This window comes from Natrix helvetica (assembly GCF_964273705.1).
Source record: "Natrix helvetica genome assembly, chromosome: 1".
Classification (NCBI taxonomy): Eukaryota; Metazoa; Chordata; class Lepidosauria; order Squamata; family Natricidae; genus Natrix; species Natrix helvetica.
In genome coordinates, this window is record NC_138548.1 from 96,009,307 (window position 1) to 96,031,288 (window position 21,982).

Here is a 21,982-nt window from a genome sequence, read left to right on the forward strand (position 1 = left end):
AAGCATCAGCCGCAGGTCCTGGCTCTGTAGCACCTGTCCACCTAGACTGCAGGGGTTGGTACAAGCGACCGGGCGTAACCAGCAGCCATGGTCTCCCAACCGACCTTGGGATCTTATCCTGTCCTCGCATCCCCTCCTCCCCACGCCGTTGTAATAAATGAAAATAACATTTTAAGAGAATACCCTGAAATTTTCATTAGATTACCAAGTTGGAAATAACCATTCTGATATGTTTAGCAGTGTGGACACAGATACTATAACTGTATTTTCAGATAAACTCAATATCCATCCTGCAAATCATTTTTGGACGAATGATAAAACATTTGTCAGAGACTAGAGTAGACCAGACATTAAGACCTCAGAAAAGTTATTTGGATGCTGTGGTGTGCCTATGCATGTAAAGATCAGAGTAGTGGTAGCAATAGTACACACCTAAAGTCATTTAGTTATGAGATGGGCAGCAAATAAATTAATTAAATAAATGAAATAGTATTCTCCATGACACTGATGTAGCTAAATGGTGATGAACTTAATTATCCAATTATCCAGAGGTTTCATCACACTACTGCTTCTACTGGCTTGGACCAACGTGAAAACATTGGGAAAGATTCATTTTGTGAAAGATTCTAGAGAAGTTGGAAACCTATTTTCTCTCCCTTGCATTTAATTGATTACACCACAGTAAATTCTAGGAAAATACCCATTAGGTTATGTTGGGTTTTACTGTAAATGTGCCTTTTGAGATAAGGTCATTTTCTGTGAATATAAGTCATCATTTTATATACAAAATATAGCTACTTACTACAGGGAGTATTTCGATAGCTCACAAGCTGTGGAAATGACATGACAGCAGACATCTTGAGCTGATCATTTTGATCTGATTCTTCTTCAACAATCTGGTCAGCCCAAATTACAGCTTTCTCTCTGCGAATGAGCTGTTTTAACTCTGTGAAATCATCCTCAATGACACCATTGGCTAACTGCATCCCTTTTAAAGCAATATACTGTTTTCTTAAAATTGGAAGTGAAAAATTCAGGATTCTGTAACAATAAGAAGAAAATTGTAAGTATCTTAAAAACATCTTAGGTGACAGCACATTAATTTTATTTAATATTAATAAAACCATGCACATACACAATTACAATGAAATACAAATATTTGGGAGGTAAAGATACGAATGATTTCACTGTTGGATATTTTGATCTGAGATCTCCTTCCTTCCTCTTCCTCCCTCCCTCTTTGGCAGCTGCTGAAATCAATAGTAATTATTTTCCAGCAAAAATTCTCATAGAGTTCTCTTTAGCAAGATTTATTGAGTTGGATGGAATGAGGTTACAAAAATGTCAGCAGCCAAACTGTCTTCAATTTAGAACCAATAGACTGCTGTGTACATTAGTGTAGTTGTTTTCTGTTACTCTAACAGCTCTTTGATGAAGTGGCAAGGAGGCTAGTTTCTTTACTAACTGTTTGCAGCTGGTCACTTGCACATTGTTTCTTGAATCACTATCAGTTTCAGAATCAGCTCTTATACAATATTTCATAAGTTAATCACTTGCAGCTGCTTCTTTTTCATGGGACATATCTTTCTTTGGCACTCTTGTTGTTTGCCAGAATGTATGTCCTTTGATCATCCTACCTAAGAAAAAGCTTTGGAGCCAACAAAATCAGGTTTAAGCTATTGTACGGGTCACCTGTAAAACCCATTTTATTTTTTTCTGAAGTAATTCCAGGAAAGGGCTAAAGTTATGCCTTCTTTGGAATGAGTTCCAGAATTGTTAGAAGAAATAGAAAATTCCAGACTCTTTGACTTTCTTCATATTAATGTACGCTGGACAATGTGTATCTATAGATCAACATACTACTTTCTTGCAAAAGGCTACTTTTGGTCTTTTATGGCATTTTAAAGTTACTGATTCAAAAGTAGGTGAGATATTAACTATTTTTAATTGTTTTCTGGAAAACAAATTATTATTTTCAAATGATTTTCAAATTATTAGAGATTATAATATTTTGGTGAGTATTTTTAAAAATTATTTGAACATTAAATTTACTCCAACTAATTGCATTTTATTATTTAAAATTCCTCTTTCCATTACTTTTTTTTCACTACTCATACAGTATAAATTCCATATGAGAAGCATATCTAAAGTAAAACATAGAAGCTTACTCGTTTAAGACAATGATTATTTTCCTGCTGGGGTATTTCCACCATCTTCCTCAATACAATGGTACTTTGGTACTTGTCGCTAATTTGTTCCACTAAAAGTGACAAGTACTCAGCAAACCATGTGACTTATCACGTGAGCCTTTATTTAGGCCGGAAGAATGAGAGTGTCACGTGGCAATCAACGCCAGCAAGTTCCACCTTGCGCACCGAATATTGGGAGAAAGACGAGTACTGGGACAAGATTTCTGTTTCAAAACATGTCAAGTACCAAATTGAATAAGCTCTGAAGCTGTCAGGTACTGAGGTATGACTGTACAATAATTGAAAGTACAAGTTCCAAATCACAGTAAATCTCATATGACTATAATGCAGAGTCACATAGCATAATTTAATATGTTCGACATGATTTTTATACTACATGCAAAACAATTTGGCCTGATGTGTATTTAGGTGGAACAAAAAACCAAACAAACCCATGTTCTGAATGGAATGCTTTTAATTTTCTAAAAGGAAAATAAGATTGACTCCATTTACAGCTTTTGCAGAAAACTATCCAATTGATCCTTTGCCATTTTAAATAGAAAGTTAATATTACTGATTTTATGGGTATCAAAAATAATTTTTAAATGGACAATATAATCAAATGAGGCATTTGTACTACAGACTTACTTTTCCGTCTGCTTATACTGCTGTTCTTGTTGGGATGCTAGCGTTTTCATGTATTCAATTTGCGTTTTCAAATCCTCAATTTCCAATTTCAAGTGACAACACTGCAGATCTTTCTGTAGCTCCTTGAAAAAATTTAAAATTGAAATCAAATTTATGCACCATACAACTGAACATTATCAAAATATAACTTTTGTAAGAACAATGCAAGTCATTTATTTCAACAATGGGCATGACTCCAGAGTTGTACAGAGCGAGATCAAAAGTCCAGAAGGCAGCTGAGACCCTGTGGTCGAAGCTCTGTGACACATAAAAAACAAACAAAGGATCAGTCATACTGTTGTGGATGCCATCTGGACTTTCATGACCATATCATAGGGGACATCTCTACATGATTCATCACCTCATTATATAATAAGGAAAGTTGGGCAATGTTATACAATAGCAGAACATCTTAATTTAGAAGAAATCAGACAAGTTCTATATGAGGCGAAAGCCAGTAAATATCTTGATTTTTTTTTCTGACAATTCACATCATTTTCAGCCAAACTTGTCAATGGCAAAGAAACAGTGGATATTAGTTGCCTAAATATGGTTAAAGCTCAGAACCATGACGACAATTGAATTAACATGTTTAAAGATAAAAATGCAAAAAAGAAGTCCGCTCTTTGGCAGTGTGCAGCAGTTGCCAAAAAAGCCAACACAGTTCTAGGCTAAATAAACAGAGGGATAGAATCAAGATCACGTGAAGTGTTAATACCACTTTATAATGCCTTGGTAAGGCCACACTTGGAATACTGCATTCAGTTTTGGTCGTCATGATGTAGAAAAGATGTGGAGACTCTAGAAAGAGTGCAGAGAAGAGCAACAAAGATGATTAGGGGACTGGAGACTAAAACATATGAAGAACGGATGCAGGAACTGGGTATGTCTAGTTTAATGAAAAGAAGGACTTGGGGAGACATGATAGCAGCGTTACAATATCTCAGAGGTTGCTACAAAGAAGAGGGAGTCAAAGTATTCTCCAAGGCACCTGAGGGTAGAACAAGAAGCAATGGGTGGAAACTAACAAGGAGAGAAGCAACTTAGAACTGAGGAGAAATTTCCTGACAGTTAGAACAATTAATCAGTGGAACAGCTTGCCTCCAGAAGTTGTGAATGCCCCAACACTGGAAGTCTTTAAGAAGATGTTGGATAGCCATTTGTCTGAAACGGTATAAAGTTTCCTGCCTAGGGAGGGTGTTGGACTAGAAGACCTCCAAGGCCCCTTCCAACTCTGCTATTGTATATCTCGTATATCTTGGGATGAAGACCATTTTAAGTCTTGGATCATTGTCAAGAAAATGAGTGTAAACTGATGACAAATCAGAAAAAGGCAAAGAGAGTAGGCAAAAATGAAAACATTGTCCAGGTGCTATTGCCTAGAAATCAGCCAAAGGCAAGACGAAGTACTGGCTCTGATGGTAGAAAAGTATGAAAAAATATTGAAGAACACCCTTTGGCATTTGGTCTTTTTTTGGTTAAAATAAACATCATTATCACATGAATGAAAGCAAATGTGCGTGTCCCAGGATAAAGTTGCAGGATCCAATCTCAGTCAATCATCAGGGCCAGAGGTTTAACCCTCAGAGCTTTCGGACTCGTGCTGGAGTTCATCCTCAGGGAACCTTTCTCTACCAGAATGTAGAGAGAGGTTCCCTAAGCATGAATTTGAAAGCCTGAAGACTAAACCTCTGGTCTTGGGGAGCGACCCAGTTTGGATCCTGCATTATCACCACATATTGATTTATAAGACACCTAATTGTGAGGGATATCAAAATGACATATATTAAAAAAATAAAATACATCATAAATACAAGCATTAAAAAACCCCATAAAAAACCAAAAGAACAGAGAACACAGGGAAATACAGAAAGAATCAAAATATTCTTTCAGTAATGCAAGTTATATTCTCCCTGGCCCAGGTCTGCTCAATTTTTTTTTTTTTTTTTGAAAGAGGGGATAGGGTTGTTCAGACTTGGGAGAGGGGCAGATGCCTATTCTTGAAGGCAGGACGATCATGCATACAATAAGATTATACATTAAAATTTTTAGTACTTAAATAATCACAACTATTGTGCTTTCTATTTATTAGCATGTTTCTAGATGCTGAAAGCTGCAGACCAGTTAAGTAGTGACAAAATGCATAACCTTCATTAAAGATATTATATGGAAAATACTGTTCCAAGAATGCAACTTGCTTCTTTTTTCTTATATTTTATACTTTGGCTTTTCTTCCGATTGTACGCATCTTTTACCTTTGCGTGAATAGCAAATGATAGCAGTTTATTATAAGAGTTGACTATACACCTGGTTTGGATGATACATGAAGCTAATTGAGAACTCAAGGAGAGACGCTATCTATCCCATGCTTTCGTTTCTTTCTTTTATTTGGTTAATGAATAACATTCCCAAGTTTCCATTAAGATCTTCTGCTAAAGTAGGCACACCTATGACTTGTGGGCCACATCTGGCTTCTAATTGTAATAAGTTAACTAACCTTGAAGAACAGGAAGATCTGCAACCAAGACTTGATTCTCCCTAGTTCTCACAAACATAAAGAGTGGGGAGGAGAGGCACATTCATATTTGTAAGATTCTATTACTTAATCTTAAAATAAAGACATAATTAGCATTCATGACATTGGTTTCCTACTCTTGTCTACTTTGGAGGACTGACATCAGTCTTGCAAATCTCAAAGTGTCCCCTCTCTCACTTCTATTAACTTTGTGAGGACTAGGGAGAGACAAGTCTGAGATGCATTTTTAAAGTACATTTCTGCTGCTGACTCAAATTTCTTTTATCTAACTGTTCTCTTACAGCTTTCCCCTTGTTCCTCAAGGTTATTCCTACTGTCCAGTACACTAACCTGCAGTCTGCCCAACCACTTCCGTGCTAAAATTCAGCAGGAAAGGCCCCCTTTCTCCAGTATAACAGTTAGCACTTTTGGTGTCAACTCGCAAAGCAATCATGGTCTGCTCTCGAGTTGCCATGGGCAGGAAGTGGGGAGAATTAGGACATCCTTCGGAACCCTGACATTTGGACAAGGGTGGGAGAGGCAAATTAAAGAAGCAAACAGAAGCCCTTAATTTTTGCAAGGTGTATTATTGCCATTTTCACCTTTGAATTCCAAACTGCTAAGCCCTAAAAGAAAGAATATTTCAATCCCAAAAGCTAGTCATCATTAGAGTGGCTACATTTTGCTTTAATGCAAATCAGCCCATAGTCAACTGTTATTCAATCAAGTTCAAAACTATTTTAATGCAAACTTTTCAAATGGTTAAACAAAACAGTATTTTACTGAATGTTCATATTGATAACACAGCATTTTGTTTTTACTGCATCACAAGCACGCATGCACACACACACACACACACACACACACACACACACACAAAACTGAGTATCTGCAAAAGTCAAAGTTAACTAAAACAGCTGATTTGAATAACCGGTGAAATATTCAGTGCCATATTGAAAATCAGATTCTAGTCATTTTGACTCAAAAGATCTTGCCTTATTTTCAATAACTTATATTGCTCTCCTATTTGTTTTCTTTCAGATTTATTTTCAAAACCAAACTCTTGAATTATAGACCAGTATATAAGAAACACCATTTTATCTTCAATTAAGCAGTACATTTCAGTGTACTCCACACGCACCCACCCCAAGTTCGCATATTTTGTTATTTCTAAACAGACACTGTTAGATGTCAAATGCATTGGACTTTCATGGAAAAGTTACTTGCATGTAGAGAAGAACGCAGAAAGAATTCTTACATTCAAAGTGCATTGCTTTGCAATCATGAACCCAGGAGTTCTTTACTTTGATGGCTATTTCAAGAGGAAACATTCAGATTCTATTCAAATGTTACAAAAATAAGGATAAGCTCAATACATAAATCAGTGGTGTAGCTTTTCCTGCGGGTATTGTATATATGATATAGGCAGACAGGGAGGTTTAGTCTAACATGATAAATAAAAAGACATAATGCCTAAACTTTGGTTAATACAGAATGGATTGCAATTTTATTTCATTAATTTGACCCCATTGGAAGCTTATTTCATTATGTCAAATATAATGAATGCTCATAATCTACAGCCAAGTATCCATGTTCAAGAATGCCTTATCCAAAACACCAGCATTACTTCAATCTGCTTATCAGTGGGATTTGTTCCAATGCTCTGACTTTTCTTGTCCCTCACTAATTAGTGATTCATATAATAGACTTTTTTAAACTTAAAAAATAAGATAAAATCACTTAGAATTAAAAAAAAATACAGTATACAGTTGGAAGATGTCATCGTATCCTACCGCCTGCCCCTTTGCAGGATGTTATTAGAGAATTAATATTGAAACCCATATGTATTATAATCAGAGGGTTACTCTGTAGTATAACCAAAAAGTATCATCAAATTCTGACAGTAAACTTAGCATTGCAAGAATCTTCAGGATAAGTAAATACAGCTGTGATTAAAATCAGTCATGGAAGCCTAAGATTGTTTATGGTTTACATGCAATTTACGAGCGGAAAAATGCTTGCATTCTATGGTCATAAGAGGTTGATTTTCTTCCCTTGAAAAATATATGCAGTGCAGGATAAAGATCAGCTAAGTTTGGTTAATATTACAACCACCTGCTCTTAATATTGTTAATAGTTATTTTATAATGTTATTTTTGATAGTTATAATTTAATATTGATGTTATGATGTCCTTCTTGATAGGAGTATTTTGGTGATGCTGATGGTTTTTCAGACTTATTATTATATATTTATAAGTCACTATGTATGGAGCTGGCAGCCTATACATTGTATAAATAACTTACTGCTGAGACACAATCAATCAAGGGAAAGAAGCAGCTTACTGGAGGAATGTGACCATCTTGACCCAGGAGGCGCATTTCATTCTCTAATCTATGCAACCAATTTGTGTTGTCCTCAAAACTTTTAGCTTCCTCTTCTTTTTTCTTTTCTAGATGCAAACGACGACTTTTAAGTAAAGCAAGCCGGTGATCAAGTCTGCCAGTTGCCTATAATATAAGAAATTGAATGGGTTACTACTGTAAACAAACAGAGCAATAGCAAAAGCATTTGAATTTATATACTGCTTCACAGTGCTTTTTACAGTCCTCTCTAAGCACTTTACAGAGTCGGCATATTGCCCCCAACAATCTGGGTCTTCATCCTCAGAAGGATGGAAGGCTGAGTCAACCTTGAGCCTGGTGACCTTTGAACTGCCAAATTGCAGGCAACCGGCAGTCAGCTGAAATAGCCTGCAGTACTGTACTCTAACCACTGCGTCACCACGGCTCTGCCAGATTCTTCTTACACCATATTTTGCCCTATATAATGTGATTACAGATTAGATTCAACATCATGTAAGAGATTCCCTGTACAGAAAGAGCTACTTTTCCTGTCTCTCTAGCCAGCTGAAGTACATTTGAGGATGTGTTGGGGAAGGACAATCAATGTTTCCTATGTTTCCTGGTTGAAAGTGAGAACTGAATAAAGCCTAGCCTGTTTCCTCTCTTCCATGCTATTTCATTTACTATCAACTATAACTTTAGAAACAGGGAAATTCTGAAGTTACATGTTATTATTTGCATATTATTACCGCTGTTATCTTGCTATATCGGACACTATAGATTATTGGTACAATCAATAGGTAGTTCTTGACTTAGGAATCAGGACTGGAATTTCTGTTGCTAACTGAAGCAGATAGAAAAAATTGTCATTATGTCAACTGCACAGCTGTGCAGTGATGGAAATTCCTGCAGTCCCAGTTGCATCATTAATGGGAATCCCAGATGTTAGGCAAGGCAACTTTCTACCAGCTTCCCACAGTCAGTGGAGAAGCTGGCAGGAAGTTGCAAATTACAGGCTGGCAGGCAGATAAGTGGTTCCTCCCAGGTTAGGGAGCAGCAAGGGGATACAGGAGAGGGTAAGCAAGAGGATTGAGGAGGGTGCACAAATAGCAGTGTGAGTTGGGGAGGATGTGAAGGGGTGTGTGCCAGGGTGCAGCATGGGTATAAGGCATGTCGAGGCTTGAGGAGAGAGTGCGGGGATATGTGAGTGGCTGATGCAACTTGAGTATCGGGGGTGGGTACATGAATAGGGAAGACTTCAGCAATTTGTGATCTTCCCTTCTGGCTTTGTCAATGACTTTGTGGGGAAGCCAGTAAGGCAGGTTGCAAATGGCGATCACGTGATGCTGAAAATAATCAAAAGTGAGAACTGGTTACCAAGTACCCAGATTGTGATGACATGACAGAGGGCTGCTGAAATGGATGGAATTCCAAGGAATGGTCACAACCACTGTTCATTCAACACTGTTCATTTATACAGATGACGATGGAAGAATTTTTGATGGTGAAAATTATTGACAATAATAAGAAAATACTTTTAATAGCAATCTACACTCCTAATGATAAACAAGATGAATTTTACAAAAAGCTACACAGGAAAATAATTGATTTGGACATGCTAATATTTGTATGATGGGAGATTTTAATGGAATTGTAGACCAGAATATGGACTATAAAACCCAAAAAACAACAACGTTAAATAGAAAACCACTCCCAAAATCCCTTTATAAAATGACTGATGAAATAGATCTAAAAGATGTTTGGAAAGAAAGAAATCCCACAAAAAACAATATACTTTTTATTCAAATAGACATTTATCATGTTCCAAAATCGACATGATATGGATTACAACAGAACTGTTCTGTACATACAGGAAATTGAGATTGAAACAAGTACCTGGGCGGACCATAATCCAATGACAATTAAATGGAAAGGACAAAGGAAAAGATCTAGATGGACGTTAAATAATACCATAGTAAAAGAGAAGGATTTTGTACAGAAAATGGAAAAAGAACTGCTTTCTTTTTTAAAGAAAATAGAAAAGAAGATACATCAACGCAGAATCTCTGGGATACAATGAAGGCCTACACCAGAGACCTGATAATAGACTATACAAGGAATAGAAATATAAAGAAAAGACAAATCCTCAAAGGATTAGAGAATGACTACAAAGGTCTTGAAAAAGAGTTACAGAAATCTCCACAAAAAAAGGACATTAAAATAAAAATGGACACAATTAAGCACAAAATGGGGTTAATGGAAAAGGAGGAATTAGCGCAAAACATTAGAAGTGCTAAACAGATTTTTTTTTAAATGCAAATAAACCAGGTAGATGGTTGGTATATAAATTGAAAAAAGAGAGAGAATTTAGGAAAATACTGCAATTAATAGATGATCAAGAGCAAATTTGTTATGGAACCGAAGAGAAGAAAAAAAATCATACAAGACTACTATGGTAAATTGTATGATCAAGAGCATGCTGAAGAGGGAGGAGCTAAATAATATTTACAGGGAACCAATCTACCCCAGATACCCAAAGAAACTGAAATAATGTTAGAAGGCAAAATAACCATGATGGAGCTAACTGAAGCACTTAAAAAACTAAGTAATAGAAAGGCCCCAGGCCCGGATGGGCTGTCAGTGGAATTTTACAAGACACTGCAGGAATCGTTGTCTCTTCCTTTATTAGAAGTTATAAATGAGGTGATGTCAGAGAGGAGGATACCCAAATCATGGTCAGAAGCATATATCACACTTCTGCCAAAAGAGGTGGCTGATTTATTACAAATTAAGAACTACAGATCTATCTCCCTGTTAAACTCAGACTATAAGTTGTTTGCTTCAATATTGGCAGAACGGCTCAAAAAATATTTAAATAGCTTCATTCACCCTGATCAAAATGGGTTTCTACCAAAAACACAAATTAAAGATAATATGAGAATAATTCTGGACACTTTGGAATATTATGAGGCACATCCTGAAAAACAAATGGCTTCAATGTTTTTAGATGCACAGAAAACCTTTGATAATGTGAACTGGCGATTTATGTTGTTACAATTGGAACAGATGGGCTTTGAGAAGAAATTTACTCAAAGCTATATAAACTATATACCACAAACAAACAGCAAAGATAATGATAAATTACTCTACCCCCCAGAGTACTGAGCTGAAAGGATAGGAAGAGAGCCTCTGAACGCCGAAAGGGGGATGTGAGCCTGAGATAAATGCGAAAGGCGCAGTGGACATCAAGCCTGTGCCAAAAGATTTCCCTCTCATGGGAGGGAGAGGGACAGAAATTAGGGAGGATGATCTCCTGTTATCTATGGAAAAGGGAGATGACCTTTGGGAGAAATGTCAGGTCTAGTCGCAGGACGACCCTGTCTTGGTGGAATTGGTATCAGTCGTCTTTGGACGACAAGGCACCTAACTCGGATATATGCCGAGCTGAAGTAACAGCGACGAGGAAGGTCACCTTTAGAGTTAAGTACTGAGGTGTACTGTCCTTAATGGTTCAAAGGGGGGTCCCATGAGTGCTCTAAGTACTAGGGATAGAAACCTGTGCAACGGATGCGGGCACAGGTTCGCTGCCCCTTTTAGAAACCGTTTGACCAGTGGGGACTGGGCTAAGGATAAACGGCCCTCCCCTGCCAGGATGGAGGTGAGGGCAGCCACCTGTCTTTGCAAGGTGTTATGGGAAAGGCCCTGATCTAGGCCGTGTTGTAGAAATTCAAGGACTTGGGCAACCAAGGCATTGGTCGGAGATAAGTGGAACCTTCCGCACCAGGAGGCAAACGTCGACCACGTCAAATTATAAATCCGTGTGGTCGACGGGCACCTGGAGGCCTCAATGGTGGAAATGACTGGCAGACAGATTAGTGCTGTTGCTATTGCTGAAAGAGTGCAACAGGCCCAATCTCACCCAGTTGGCTTTGTGCCTAAGGTGGAACTAGAACTCACAGTATCCCAGTTTCCAACATTAAATATAGTAGCATTTCAAAAACATACAAAGATAGATCTGTTGTATAAATTGCTTACCTTTTCCAGTCTCTCTGGTGAGAAGGAACATACTATTTCAACTTGTTCGTGGCAATGTTTCTGATAATGTGTTTTAAGGACATTTTCTTTTAGTTGTAAGTCAAGCTTGAGGACCTCTTTCCTGATTTCCTCTCGATTTGCAAACACACACTTCAAAATTTCTTTTAACCTGTCCCAAACATTTATATCAATGAAACCAGTTATAGAAATGGCACATATTTGGGGAAACAAAGACATTGCATTACACCTTCTGCAGTTTCTAAAAAGAAGTGGCTCATCCAGACCTGGGGTTCTCGGAAGATAAGGACTCAGTTCCTCCTGATCCTCCAGCATTTCCAGGCCTTTCCCCCTCCGGCCTTCAAACCTCTTCTCCATAAAGCTAAGATGACTACTCAGATTGGTATGGGGGCCTCTCCAGTTTCCCAACACAGGGATCCCAACCTAGCCATGTTTATAAATCCCAATACAGATAAGGAGGAAGTCCCAGACACCCCCCCCCCCCCGCCTCCAGTGTATACTAAAGTTGTTCCTGTAGCAATCCTGCTGGCTGCAACTAATGGAAGTCTCTTCTTTTATTGATGAGTGGGAGTATCTCCTCATTGCATATAATGAAATACATTTGGTCAGGTCATGTAGGGTGTAATGGAAAAAAATAATAATTTACATAATGTACCTTCAGGCTTGCCAGCCTGTTCTCTCATACCTCATTTGGGGTTTTTCCAAAATTAAGGTTTCTGACGTTAGTAAAATCCAGCCTTAAAGTTTGGGAGGGAAACTAAAGGGGTAATTTAAGCCTGAATTTTCCGTTTCTGAGGCAGAAATCTAACCACTGCACTGATCCTTGGAATATTGTCCCAGGGCCATAAGACTGCCCTAAAGATAAACCATGGATTTAAAGATGGGAGTACTGTGCAGTACTATTTGTAAGAAAGCAGAGTTGTGAGTGTAAAAGTTCTAAGAACTCACAGCCTCTATTGTGGAAAAAAAAACAAACCAAACATTTAAGAATTTTGATTTATTATGTTTTAACAGTTCTGTCTTTATTAACTGTTTTAAACAGAAAGGTTAAAGACCCTTTTAAGTGGAGTATTAAAATGCTGGTTACCATGGGAAGGTTTTATTGTAAAAACTGAGATGTTTCACACATAATAATTAGTTCCTATGATCCTCCCTTTGGGATTATTTCTATATATGGAGTTACCACAGCTCTGGTTAAAACATCTCAGAAATATAACAAACTAAAATTACTACTTAATGTGTTTATTATCCAGAAAAAAAGTGACAAATGTTGCCTCATTACAGTTTTACCCCACATACTTTTCTAATGTATTTTTATCCTTTTTTAGAAGACTTTGATTATTTCTTTTAATAGTAAAATCACCCACGCACAATCCCTATTATGGCATTTTAAAAACTCCCACTTTGAAATAACTATTTTTTTTTTAAAAAATGAAAAAAAAATAAGCACAAAATGTTGCTGTTAACACAAAATTATGTTTCTATGCCTGGCTAAAATAAAAATTTTGAATTCTATCTGACAAAAAAAAAAAAAAAAAGAAATCTGAAGAAGTCGCATTTTTAATCCCTCAAAATGCCTGGCCCTAAACTTACTAGCTTATTTTCTTTGTGTATTTCTGCTATTATTTTTTCCATTAGATTTTTAGAAATTCAAAGGACAGTTTTTTAAAAACACATTTCAGTTACATTTTTCCTCAGAACAGCTGCAGCAATTAAAGCATATTAAATATTGAAACATTATAATCCATACACAAACAAAAGAAAAGAATACTAGTGTATTAATCAAATAAACCATTAAAATTATAGAATTAAGTGCAATAGCCGTCTTATAAAGAAAGGTATTAACAATGCAATCAAAATTGAAAAAAAAAAGGGAAAAAATCCTTGAAAGGGAGTCTTAAACCCTAAGAATAGAAAAGGGCAACTCGAGTGAAAGGATCTATAGGAGATGATGGTGCCCCATCTACTCCAAGGGGATCTATAGAACAACTACACAAGTATGGCTTTGAATTAATCCTGGAAATAAATCAGAAACCAATGTAACTGTTCAAATAAGGAGTCATATTGGTTCAAACCACTGAAATTGCCAAAGAGGGAAACTTAGTCTCTGGGACAGAGATTCAATCTGTACCACCGAGTGAACATTGGCAATAATGAACTTTATGTTATTAATGCAATCAAGAAAAACAGTGGTAATGGTTGTAATTTGTGCAATATGCCAAACCCACTATAACCAACTACACTACAGCTTCTTTATCTGGTGTGAATCTAGAGTTTAGGTTAGTTTATGATATTAGTGAATAGAAGCTTGGCATCCCTTCTCCTGCAAACTTGGGAAATGAAGTCTTGAGTAATGATGGGATCACCAATTAGTACTACAGGAATATGAGCTAAAGAACATAAACAGTGACCTAATTGATTGGATACCTGTCTAAGCAAGTCCAGCAGTCCATTATCACAAACTAGCCAGGCACATTACAGTACTTTTCAGGAACAAAGATTATCCCAGAAAACATGTAAGCATGAGTTGTATAAAAACTGTAAATATCAAAAAGAAATAATCATAAATATTACCTTGTTATTTCAACTTGCTGCTGATTTGTACTTATTGCTGTATCTTGATTACTGGGAACAGATATTTTTCCCATTTCGTATGCTTCCAGTTTCTCTTTCAGCATTAAAATCTGAAACAGTAAGTAGTTTTAAAAAATGGAGGAATTTGGCACACATTATCTTTTTTAATTTTATATTTGTAAAAGAATTTTTCAAGCTTTTATTATTATACTTCTGACACCTGATTTTCTTCAATGTTGAGGTACAATAGTTATTTTAATGCATAATAATTAGCATCAATACTTAATTCTTTATTCCTACATTTTTTTTAAAAAAAAATACTACTAATAGTTAACAATGATAACAGCAGACATACCTCTTTCTTTTGTTGCTCACAGATCTTAACATATTGACTTATATGGCTATCCAGACTTACAACATTGCTCTTTATCTGTGGAGGGATGAATAAAAAGCTAGTATTATCTTCTTTATTAATTGTGATGTTGTTGGTACATTCCCCTTTTCTTACCAGGGCTTCTTAAAAGTTATTACACAGCAATAGTTAAAGGAATTCTTGGTAAAACTTATCTTAAAATCAGCCAACCCTTAGAAACAAAGTGAAACAAAGCACAAAATCCAGTTGCCCACGGGATTGAAGAAATTCTTTGGAAAGGCAGAGAATTGCAGTGAGTGGGTGGTGGAGAAGAAACCAAGTGGAATCTTGAATGTCAAGGAACTATTTGGATGTTATGGTGGAAGGAAATAACGGACAATCAGAAAAAGGAGGAACAGAACAACAACTATTAAAAATAGCTTTTCTAAAGACCCATTGGACAAATTGTTGTGAGGAATGGACTCTTCATGTTAAGAAGCCCTCTGTCTCAATTTTTCCCAGATTACCAGGGCTATTTAAGTAATTTAATTAGACATTATTATTTTACTTGCTTTGAACCATCTCATATCTGTAAGTCCTTTAGGAATAGAGAGGCATATAAGCTCTAGCAAATAAACGTGACAGGTTGACCGCTGTGCTATTGTAAAGTAAGAAGTAAAGATGATTTACTCATCATGGATATACTCATCCATGTGCATAAAAATATACATAAGTTGTTATTATAAATGAAGAATTTTGAAACAACGTTTACTTACTGAGGATTTGATATCTTTGGCTCGGTTGGCATATTTAAGAGTGTTGTATGTGTCATCAAAGAACAAAGAAGAAGGACTAATAGCAGCTATAATGATCGTGCGACAATTTCCTCCGAGAGAGTCTTTCAGTAAACGAGTAAGCTTACTATTCCGATAGGGAATATGCTGGTTCTTTTTCTGGGAAAAAACAAACCAGCACAATGAAGTGTTTAATAGCTTGCTAAGATTACTATAGCTTTAGACCAAGTTCAAACAGCTGTTCCATATTGCACATTTTGCAGTAGGTGATAAAAATCTTGAAAAATTTTGCTTGTTTACAACACCTGGCTGATCCTCACCATTCTCTACTAATTTTTTATTCCTTCAAATTAAATCAAAAGTTAATAAGTTATATTCCTAAATTCTTGAAATGCAAAATGTTAGGATGAAACCACTCAGTCCATCTACTTTTTCAGCAATCTTCTCTTCCTGGGTCTTTGCATAATAAAAGTCAACAACAGCTACTTCTCTATTTCTTTACCTATTGTTAATTATAGAGGAAAATTATAGCAGCAATATGTAATGAGTGGAGGACTAAAATGGGTCTACAACACCTTTATAACAACTGCTGAACACATCATCTACAAAGCCATAATTCCAGTTTTCACAATAGTCCTGATATATTTCCAAATATACCTGAATATGTGAAGAATGGTGAACCCTGTAGCTGTGATATCACTAAACTGCTAGATGTTCATGGGTGAGAGCAATTGATATGGGTTTCACATAAACACTTCCATGTGAACAGCAAACTCGCATTATCAGCATTCATTGGAAATCACTCAAAAGTTGGTTGAAAGATGAGTGACTGTATACATTTTTAAAACAAATTCTAGTTTCTAGTTTCCATGGAAATGTGTGTGTAAACAAAACTCCTGTACTACAGATAATTAAACAGCACTTCAATAAAGTCATATCAGTAATTTCATTACATGATGTGGGGTGCCAAAGCTTCTTCAAATACAATTATTAAACAGTCTATAATAATTAATAGTGAATTTATTTATTTAAATCTTGCCATACATTAGATTTTTCTATTCTAATTGTGCATTTCTGTTAATAATTTCTACCGTTGGCAATTTTCTAATCTCCCTAATTGTTAATAGTTCTACTTCCTCAATTTTGTCAATTAATTCTATATATGAAAAGAACAATCATAACAGTATTAATGTATGGTTTGTGAATCTGTCACTAGATTCATCAAAATAAGTTTTAATGGCATAGTTTTAGGATTAAACATTAAACTTCTCAGCCTTCATTTCCAGAATACTTAGAATTTTTGTCATAATATAGGTAAATCAACTGGTTTCAGGCACTCCAACATGAACAACTATATTTCCTATAAAGTATCTTAATTTAAAGGTTGTCAAATGACAATACATTGTCTTATAATAATGTTATAAATTAAGGCAAATTACTGTATTTTTTGGACTATAAAATGATCTGGATTATAAAATGCACCTAGCTTTTGGGGAGGAAAACAAGGCAGAGGGAAATCTCCCTCTGCCTTCCAGCAATTTGTCTCTTTACAGCAAACAGCCTGGTCAGCTTCAGCACAGCCTGATTTAGCATGAGCAGTTGATTTGGCGGTTGTATTGGCCTCCCGGAATACCACCTATCAGCTGTTCCAGGCTATGGGTGATTGTTGCCACTGGCCTTCATATTCGGCCTCTGTGCCCCCCATTTTCAGCCCATTCCAGGTGGCGGGGATAGGTAGATATATCTGACAGCCTGCAGTATATTAGCTTTTATTCTTGGTCATAATTTCAAACTACAGCATTTTTCTCTGAATTGCTTCAATATTGCTTTCATTAAAAAACATTTTTATCGTTAACAAATATTTTAGACATATAGTACTCCAGCTGTGCTGGACTACAACTCCCACCAGCCAGATCTGGATTTTGGAAACTAAAATCATTGATGCCCAGCTCAGATTCAGGGAGAAAAAGTGTGGAAGCTTAGTGTCCAGAAGCAGAGAACTAAATATTGGTAGACAACCTAAACCAGATCCCTTTCCGACAACCTAGGCAGTGTGCCAAACAGAACTGCAAGACATAAATTTTAGAGAGTTACAGTGCCATCATGTGGAAGCCCAGCAAGATAAACAGCCCTGAAATGCAGGGCTATCTGGCCCAACGTCTCTGAAGTGATGGGCGCAGGTCAAGCTTAAAGGAACTTGGTCCTCCAAAGTGTGTGTATGTGTATATATAAAATGTTCTGATCAAATTATTGGAAATTATGTACCTGCCTACCTGTCTTGCCATTCTGTGGTTTAACATCCAGACTTATTTGATTAACTTGGACACCTTTTGTGTCTCCTGACTAATTTGTCCTGACTTGATAAATTTGCTACATACAACCCTTGGTTTACTTTTCTGTAGACTTCTTTTTGGTGGCCTGTTTATGGTAATGTTAAGATCTGCCTGCCTACGCCTCCTAGTAATTCATTTGAAAAATTGACTTAAAACTTTTTATTCTAAGAAAAAAAATTCCAGACTTAGTTAGACACATTCTTAATTAGCTGTGCCTTAGTACAATATTTACATCATTTTAGATCTCTCTCCAGAGGCTGCTTTTATCACTTTTATTTCATTTTTAAAGAATTTCATCATTAAAAAGTCACATTATTATAATAATGCTACCTATTACTGTTTCTCCAAAAAGATGACCCACCTTGAAAAGAAGCCCTATCACATTTTTGAGCGCATGGGATCAAATTAAGCCCCACCCACAAAAATAGCCCTAATTAAGACCCCACCCACCCTGAGGTGCAGGGGATGAGGCAAGGCACACAGGTAAAAACTAAGCTAGGGTGGGATAGATCCAGAGCTCTGTTATCAGCTGCAGGTGCCTTCTGGCAGGCATCTAAAGGTGAAAGCTTCCAGTAGGCATCTAAAGGTGTAAGAGAAGCCGGGGAGATGCGTGCAAGTGGCGGCCGCAGAAGTGGGCCAGCAGCAGGCTCCTGCTGGGCGGGACTGTTGGTGCCACCGCCATGTGGTAAGTCAATAATTAGAACCTTCCAAAAATAAGGGCTAGCTGTTTTTTGGGGGGATCAAAAGAAAATAAGACCTTCTTTTTGGAGAAACATGGTACTTTATTTTGTATTTTTCTCAATGAAGGGCATGAACAGTCAGGAACAATTTAAAAGAAATTATGTGTCCCTGGGAAAAGAGGGGGTTGCTTTAACACTTCAAAAAGATGTTTCTCCTGCCCCTTTTTTGCTTGTTTCAAAACATTGCTTGCAAAAAGGATAGACCCAGGTTTGCCTTACCTCAAAAATGTGAATTACCAGTAACAGAAAAATTAGCATTATAAATAAAATTTCAACAAAATTCACTGTGAGAGAGGCAATGTCAATCTCTGTATGCTGGATTATGCTGCTGGGGGCTTCCTGTGTCCGCATGTGTTGGCATAAAGAAAACCTTTGGCCCAGATTCCCAATGCAAGCATATAATCAATCTTCTTCTCTTTGCAAATATGTGACAATCAGGATGTATGTCTGGTAAAAAATTGTGTGTGGTTTGGAACTAATTTGGGGAGTTCCTTCCAGGACGTGGGAGAATGTCCTTTTAGTTGTCATCCTATGCTAGTTATTTTTTCAATTCAGCCTTCTCAAATAAATAAAAAACAAGAGCATATTTCCAGATATAATAATGATAGATATGTCATTAGTTCTCTCTTTGAATAGGCATAAGGAAACTCCACTGTTGAAAGTAGGACTCATGCCTAGACCCTCTCAACTATGCAGCATGCAAACAACTACAACCCCAATGAATAAAGACACATAGGATTGTGCAGCTCCTCACACACTGACCAATGTGAAATCTAATAGAAACATTGCTGGAAATTGGAAGGAAATTATTACTGACCTTTGGGTCTGCGAGGGCATTAATAACATTGCCAAGAGCAAGCAATGATCGATTTATATTTGCTCCTTCTCTCAAGACAGCGCCTTTGGCCTTTGTGGCACTGGCACGTTCGGATCCTGCCAGGTCAATGAGACACATTTTGGCAATACGGACATTTTGGCTGATACTTGCAGCTTTATCTTGTTGCCTTAAATAAATCTAAACAAACAAACAAACTCAGAAGAAAAAGCAATTTAGCAAGGTTCCAAATATAGGCACCCTGTTTCCCTGAAAATAAGACCTGCCTGGATAATAAGCCCAATTAGGCTTTTGAGCGCATGTGCTAAAATAAGCCCTCCCTGAAAATATTGCAATACAGCAGCAGCCATGAGGTAACCACACTCGTCGCCTCCTGCACCTCAAAAATAATAAGACCTCCTCGAAAATAAGGCCAAGCACTAATTTTGGGGTGGGTGGGTGGGGTGTTCAAAAGAATAAGATCCTGTCTTATTTTCAGGGAAACATGGTAGTCGACTTACAACAGTTCATTTAGTGACTGTTCAAAGTCACAACAGCACTGAAAAGGGTGACTTATGACCATTTTTCACCCATGGTCACATGATCAAAATTCAGAAGCTTTGCAACTGACTCATATTTATCCCACGTGGCGATCTTTTGCGAAGTAAAATCAATGGGGAATCCAGATTCTCTTAACAACCATGTTAGTAACTTAACAACTGCAGGGGTACACTTAACAACTACGGCAAAAAAGGTTGCAAAATGAGGCAAAACTCACTTAACAAATTTCTCACTTAGCAACAGAAATTTGGGGCTCTATTGTAGTTGTAAGTAGAGAACTACCTGTAATAACATATACATCAATTTAGAAGACAGAAATTACTGATTACTTTACACACACTTAAGTAAGGTTTTTTTTTTTTTTATTCAAGAGTTGAGGGTCTGGCATTGTATAATCATTCAAAGATTGGGATATGTAAGTGTTTAAAAGAATTAAGATTCATGTTAGATGATATTCCTGAGATTAAATCACATTTTGGAAAATGAACTTTATTTAAAAAAATTACCTTTTTTGTCTCATGTGCCACTCAATACAGTTAAATGCAGCATGCTGTGCTATAAAATCACAAGTTAAAGTTGGACAGCACATTTGGAAAGCCTGCTTTTTTTATGGTGACATTTTCTTGGAAAGCCTTTTGGCTCCAATCCTGTGGACTAGGATTCCCAAGCAATAAGACTGACTGAAATCAATGGGAATTTTACAGGAATAAACATGTATAGGATCCAGCTGCTTTTAACGCAAACCACACTTATTAAAAGTAATGAACAGGGGGAAAATCAGTTTGCAAAATCATGTTACTCTAATGTCAGTACATGAGACATTTATTTTTACAAGCAGCTCCAACACTTCAATAGACTGAAGAGTCCTTCTCTAGAAGGCTATTTAGTACAAAGGATTTAAAGCAGGCACTGTATGTCTGCAAGCTGGAACTTTCTTCCCAATACAAAGCTATTATGAATGGCATACCATAATCTGAGAGTTCTTTCTATCTTTTACACAAAGCATCAAAGGTTATCTAAGATCCTCAGACACCTTATCTACCGTTTCATCTTACCTGAAAGACAGCATGGGACCGAGATGAAGAGGCATTCACATCAGTAGGATGTTGTGTTCTGTTTTTGTTTCCATAATCCAACATTTGCAAGATCTCTTCTGCAGATTTGGGCTACCAAGGATTGAGGAAAAAGACCCAGTGGAATTAGTAAATTTTTACATGAGTTTATTATCACACGTTCTAATAATAATTTAAACTTTATAATTTAGTCTCCAGTTGCCATCTTATCTCAGGGGATGAATAATACAAAGGAAGTAAGACGATATCGCTTATCAAACCAGCTTCTCTTAGTGTGCCACAAGATCAATATCTGACCAAAGATGATATGCAAAAATAATTTGCATAATATTTTAAGGGAACAAATGGGGGGGGGGGGGAGAGACATAGTTTCCTTCATTATCAGACTTTTGGCTATCACACACTAATACAGCTCTATTCCTATATCGACTGTAACTCATTCTGACTAGCTAGGTGTTTATATCAGATCAATGGTTGCCAATAATTCATCTTAAAGCAGATGAATAATAAGAACATTCAGAGTTCCAGAATTAAACATTTACAGGGAACAAAAACATACAAAATAAATCATAAAAATAATTATGTCAATTCATAGCAAGAATAACAGCAAAAGGTAAGTTTTTCATCCCAGTGTCTCAAATTTACAGTATTGATTTAGTGTTTTATTTTCAGAAGAATCTATCATATCCACTCCCTAAAAAGCAGAAGCAAAAATTGACATGATCAGCATGCATTCACTAGCGGAGGCCAAGGAAGAAAAGTCTAACACATTTCATTGGAGAAAAGGTGTTTTGGAATAAACCTGACCTTCTCATTTCTGTTGAAATAATATCACCTATGCAACTGAGTCTAGTTTCCAACTTTCTCCCAAAAAATATTTTCTTCAAAAAATTTGCCCATCTTAGGTCTGCTATACATACCGGTATTCATATTGTTGCTTTCTGTTCCATAGAA

General features: G+C 36.6%; 1 protein-coding gene across 1 annotated transcript in view; it reads right to left on the reverse strand.

The window, feature by feature from the left end:
• The window catches only part of KIF18A (kinesin family member 18A), a 59,854-nt gene that overhangs the window by 32,017 nt on the left and 5,855 nt on the right, over positions 1 to 21,982 (reverse strand). Inside the window, exons 4-12 of the mRNA XM_081934824.1 lie at positions 21,011 to 21,121; positions 19,398 to 19,595; positions 15,490 to 15,666; positions 14,717 to 14,791; positions 14,362 to 14,471; positions 11,770 to 11,938; positions 7,735 to 7,899; positions 2,838 to 2,959; positions 803 to 1,041 (exon numbers count right to left, since the gene is read on the reverse strand). Coding sequence (XP_081790950.1) covers positions 803 to 1,041; positions 2,838 to 2,959; positions 7,735 to 7,899; positions 11,770 to 11,938; positions 14,362 to 14,471; positions 14,717 to 14,791; positions 15,490 to 15,666; positions 19,398 to 19,595; positions 21,011 to 21,121 — 1,366 coding nt within the window. The remainder of the gene's footprint in view (positions 1 to 802; positions 1,042 to 2,837; positions 2,960 to 7,734; positions 7,900 to 11,769; positions 11,939 to 14,361; positions 14,472 to 14,716; positions 14,792 to 15,489; positions 15,667 to 19,397; positions 19,596 to 21,010; positions 21,122 to 21,982) is intronic.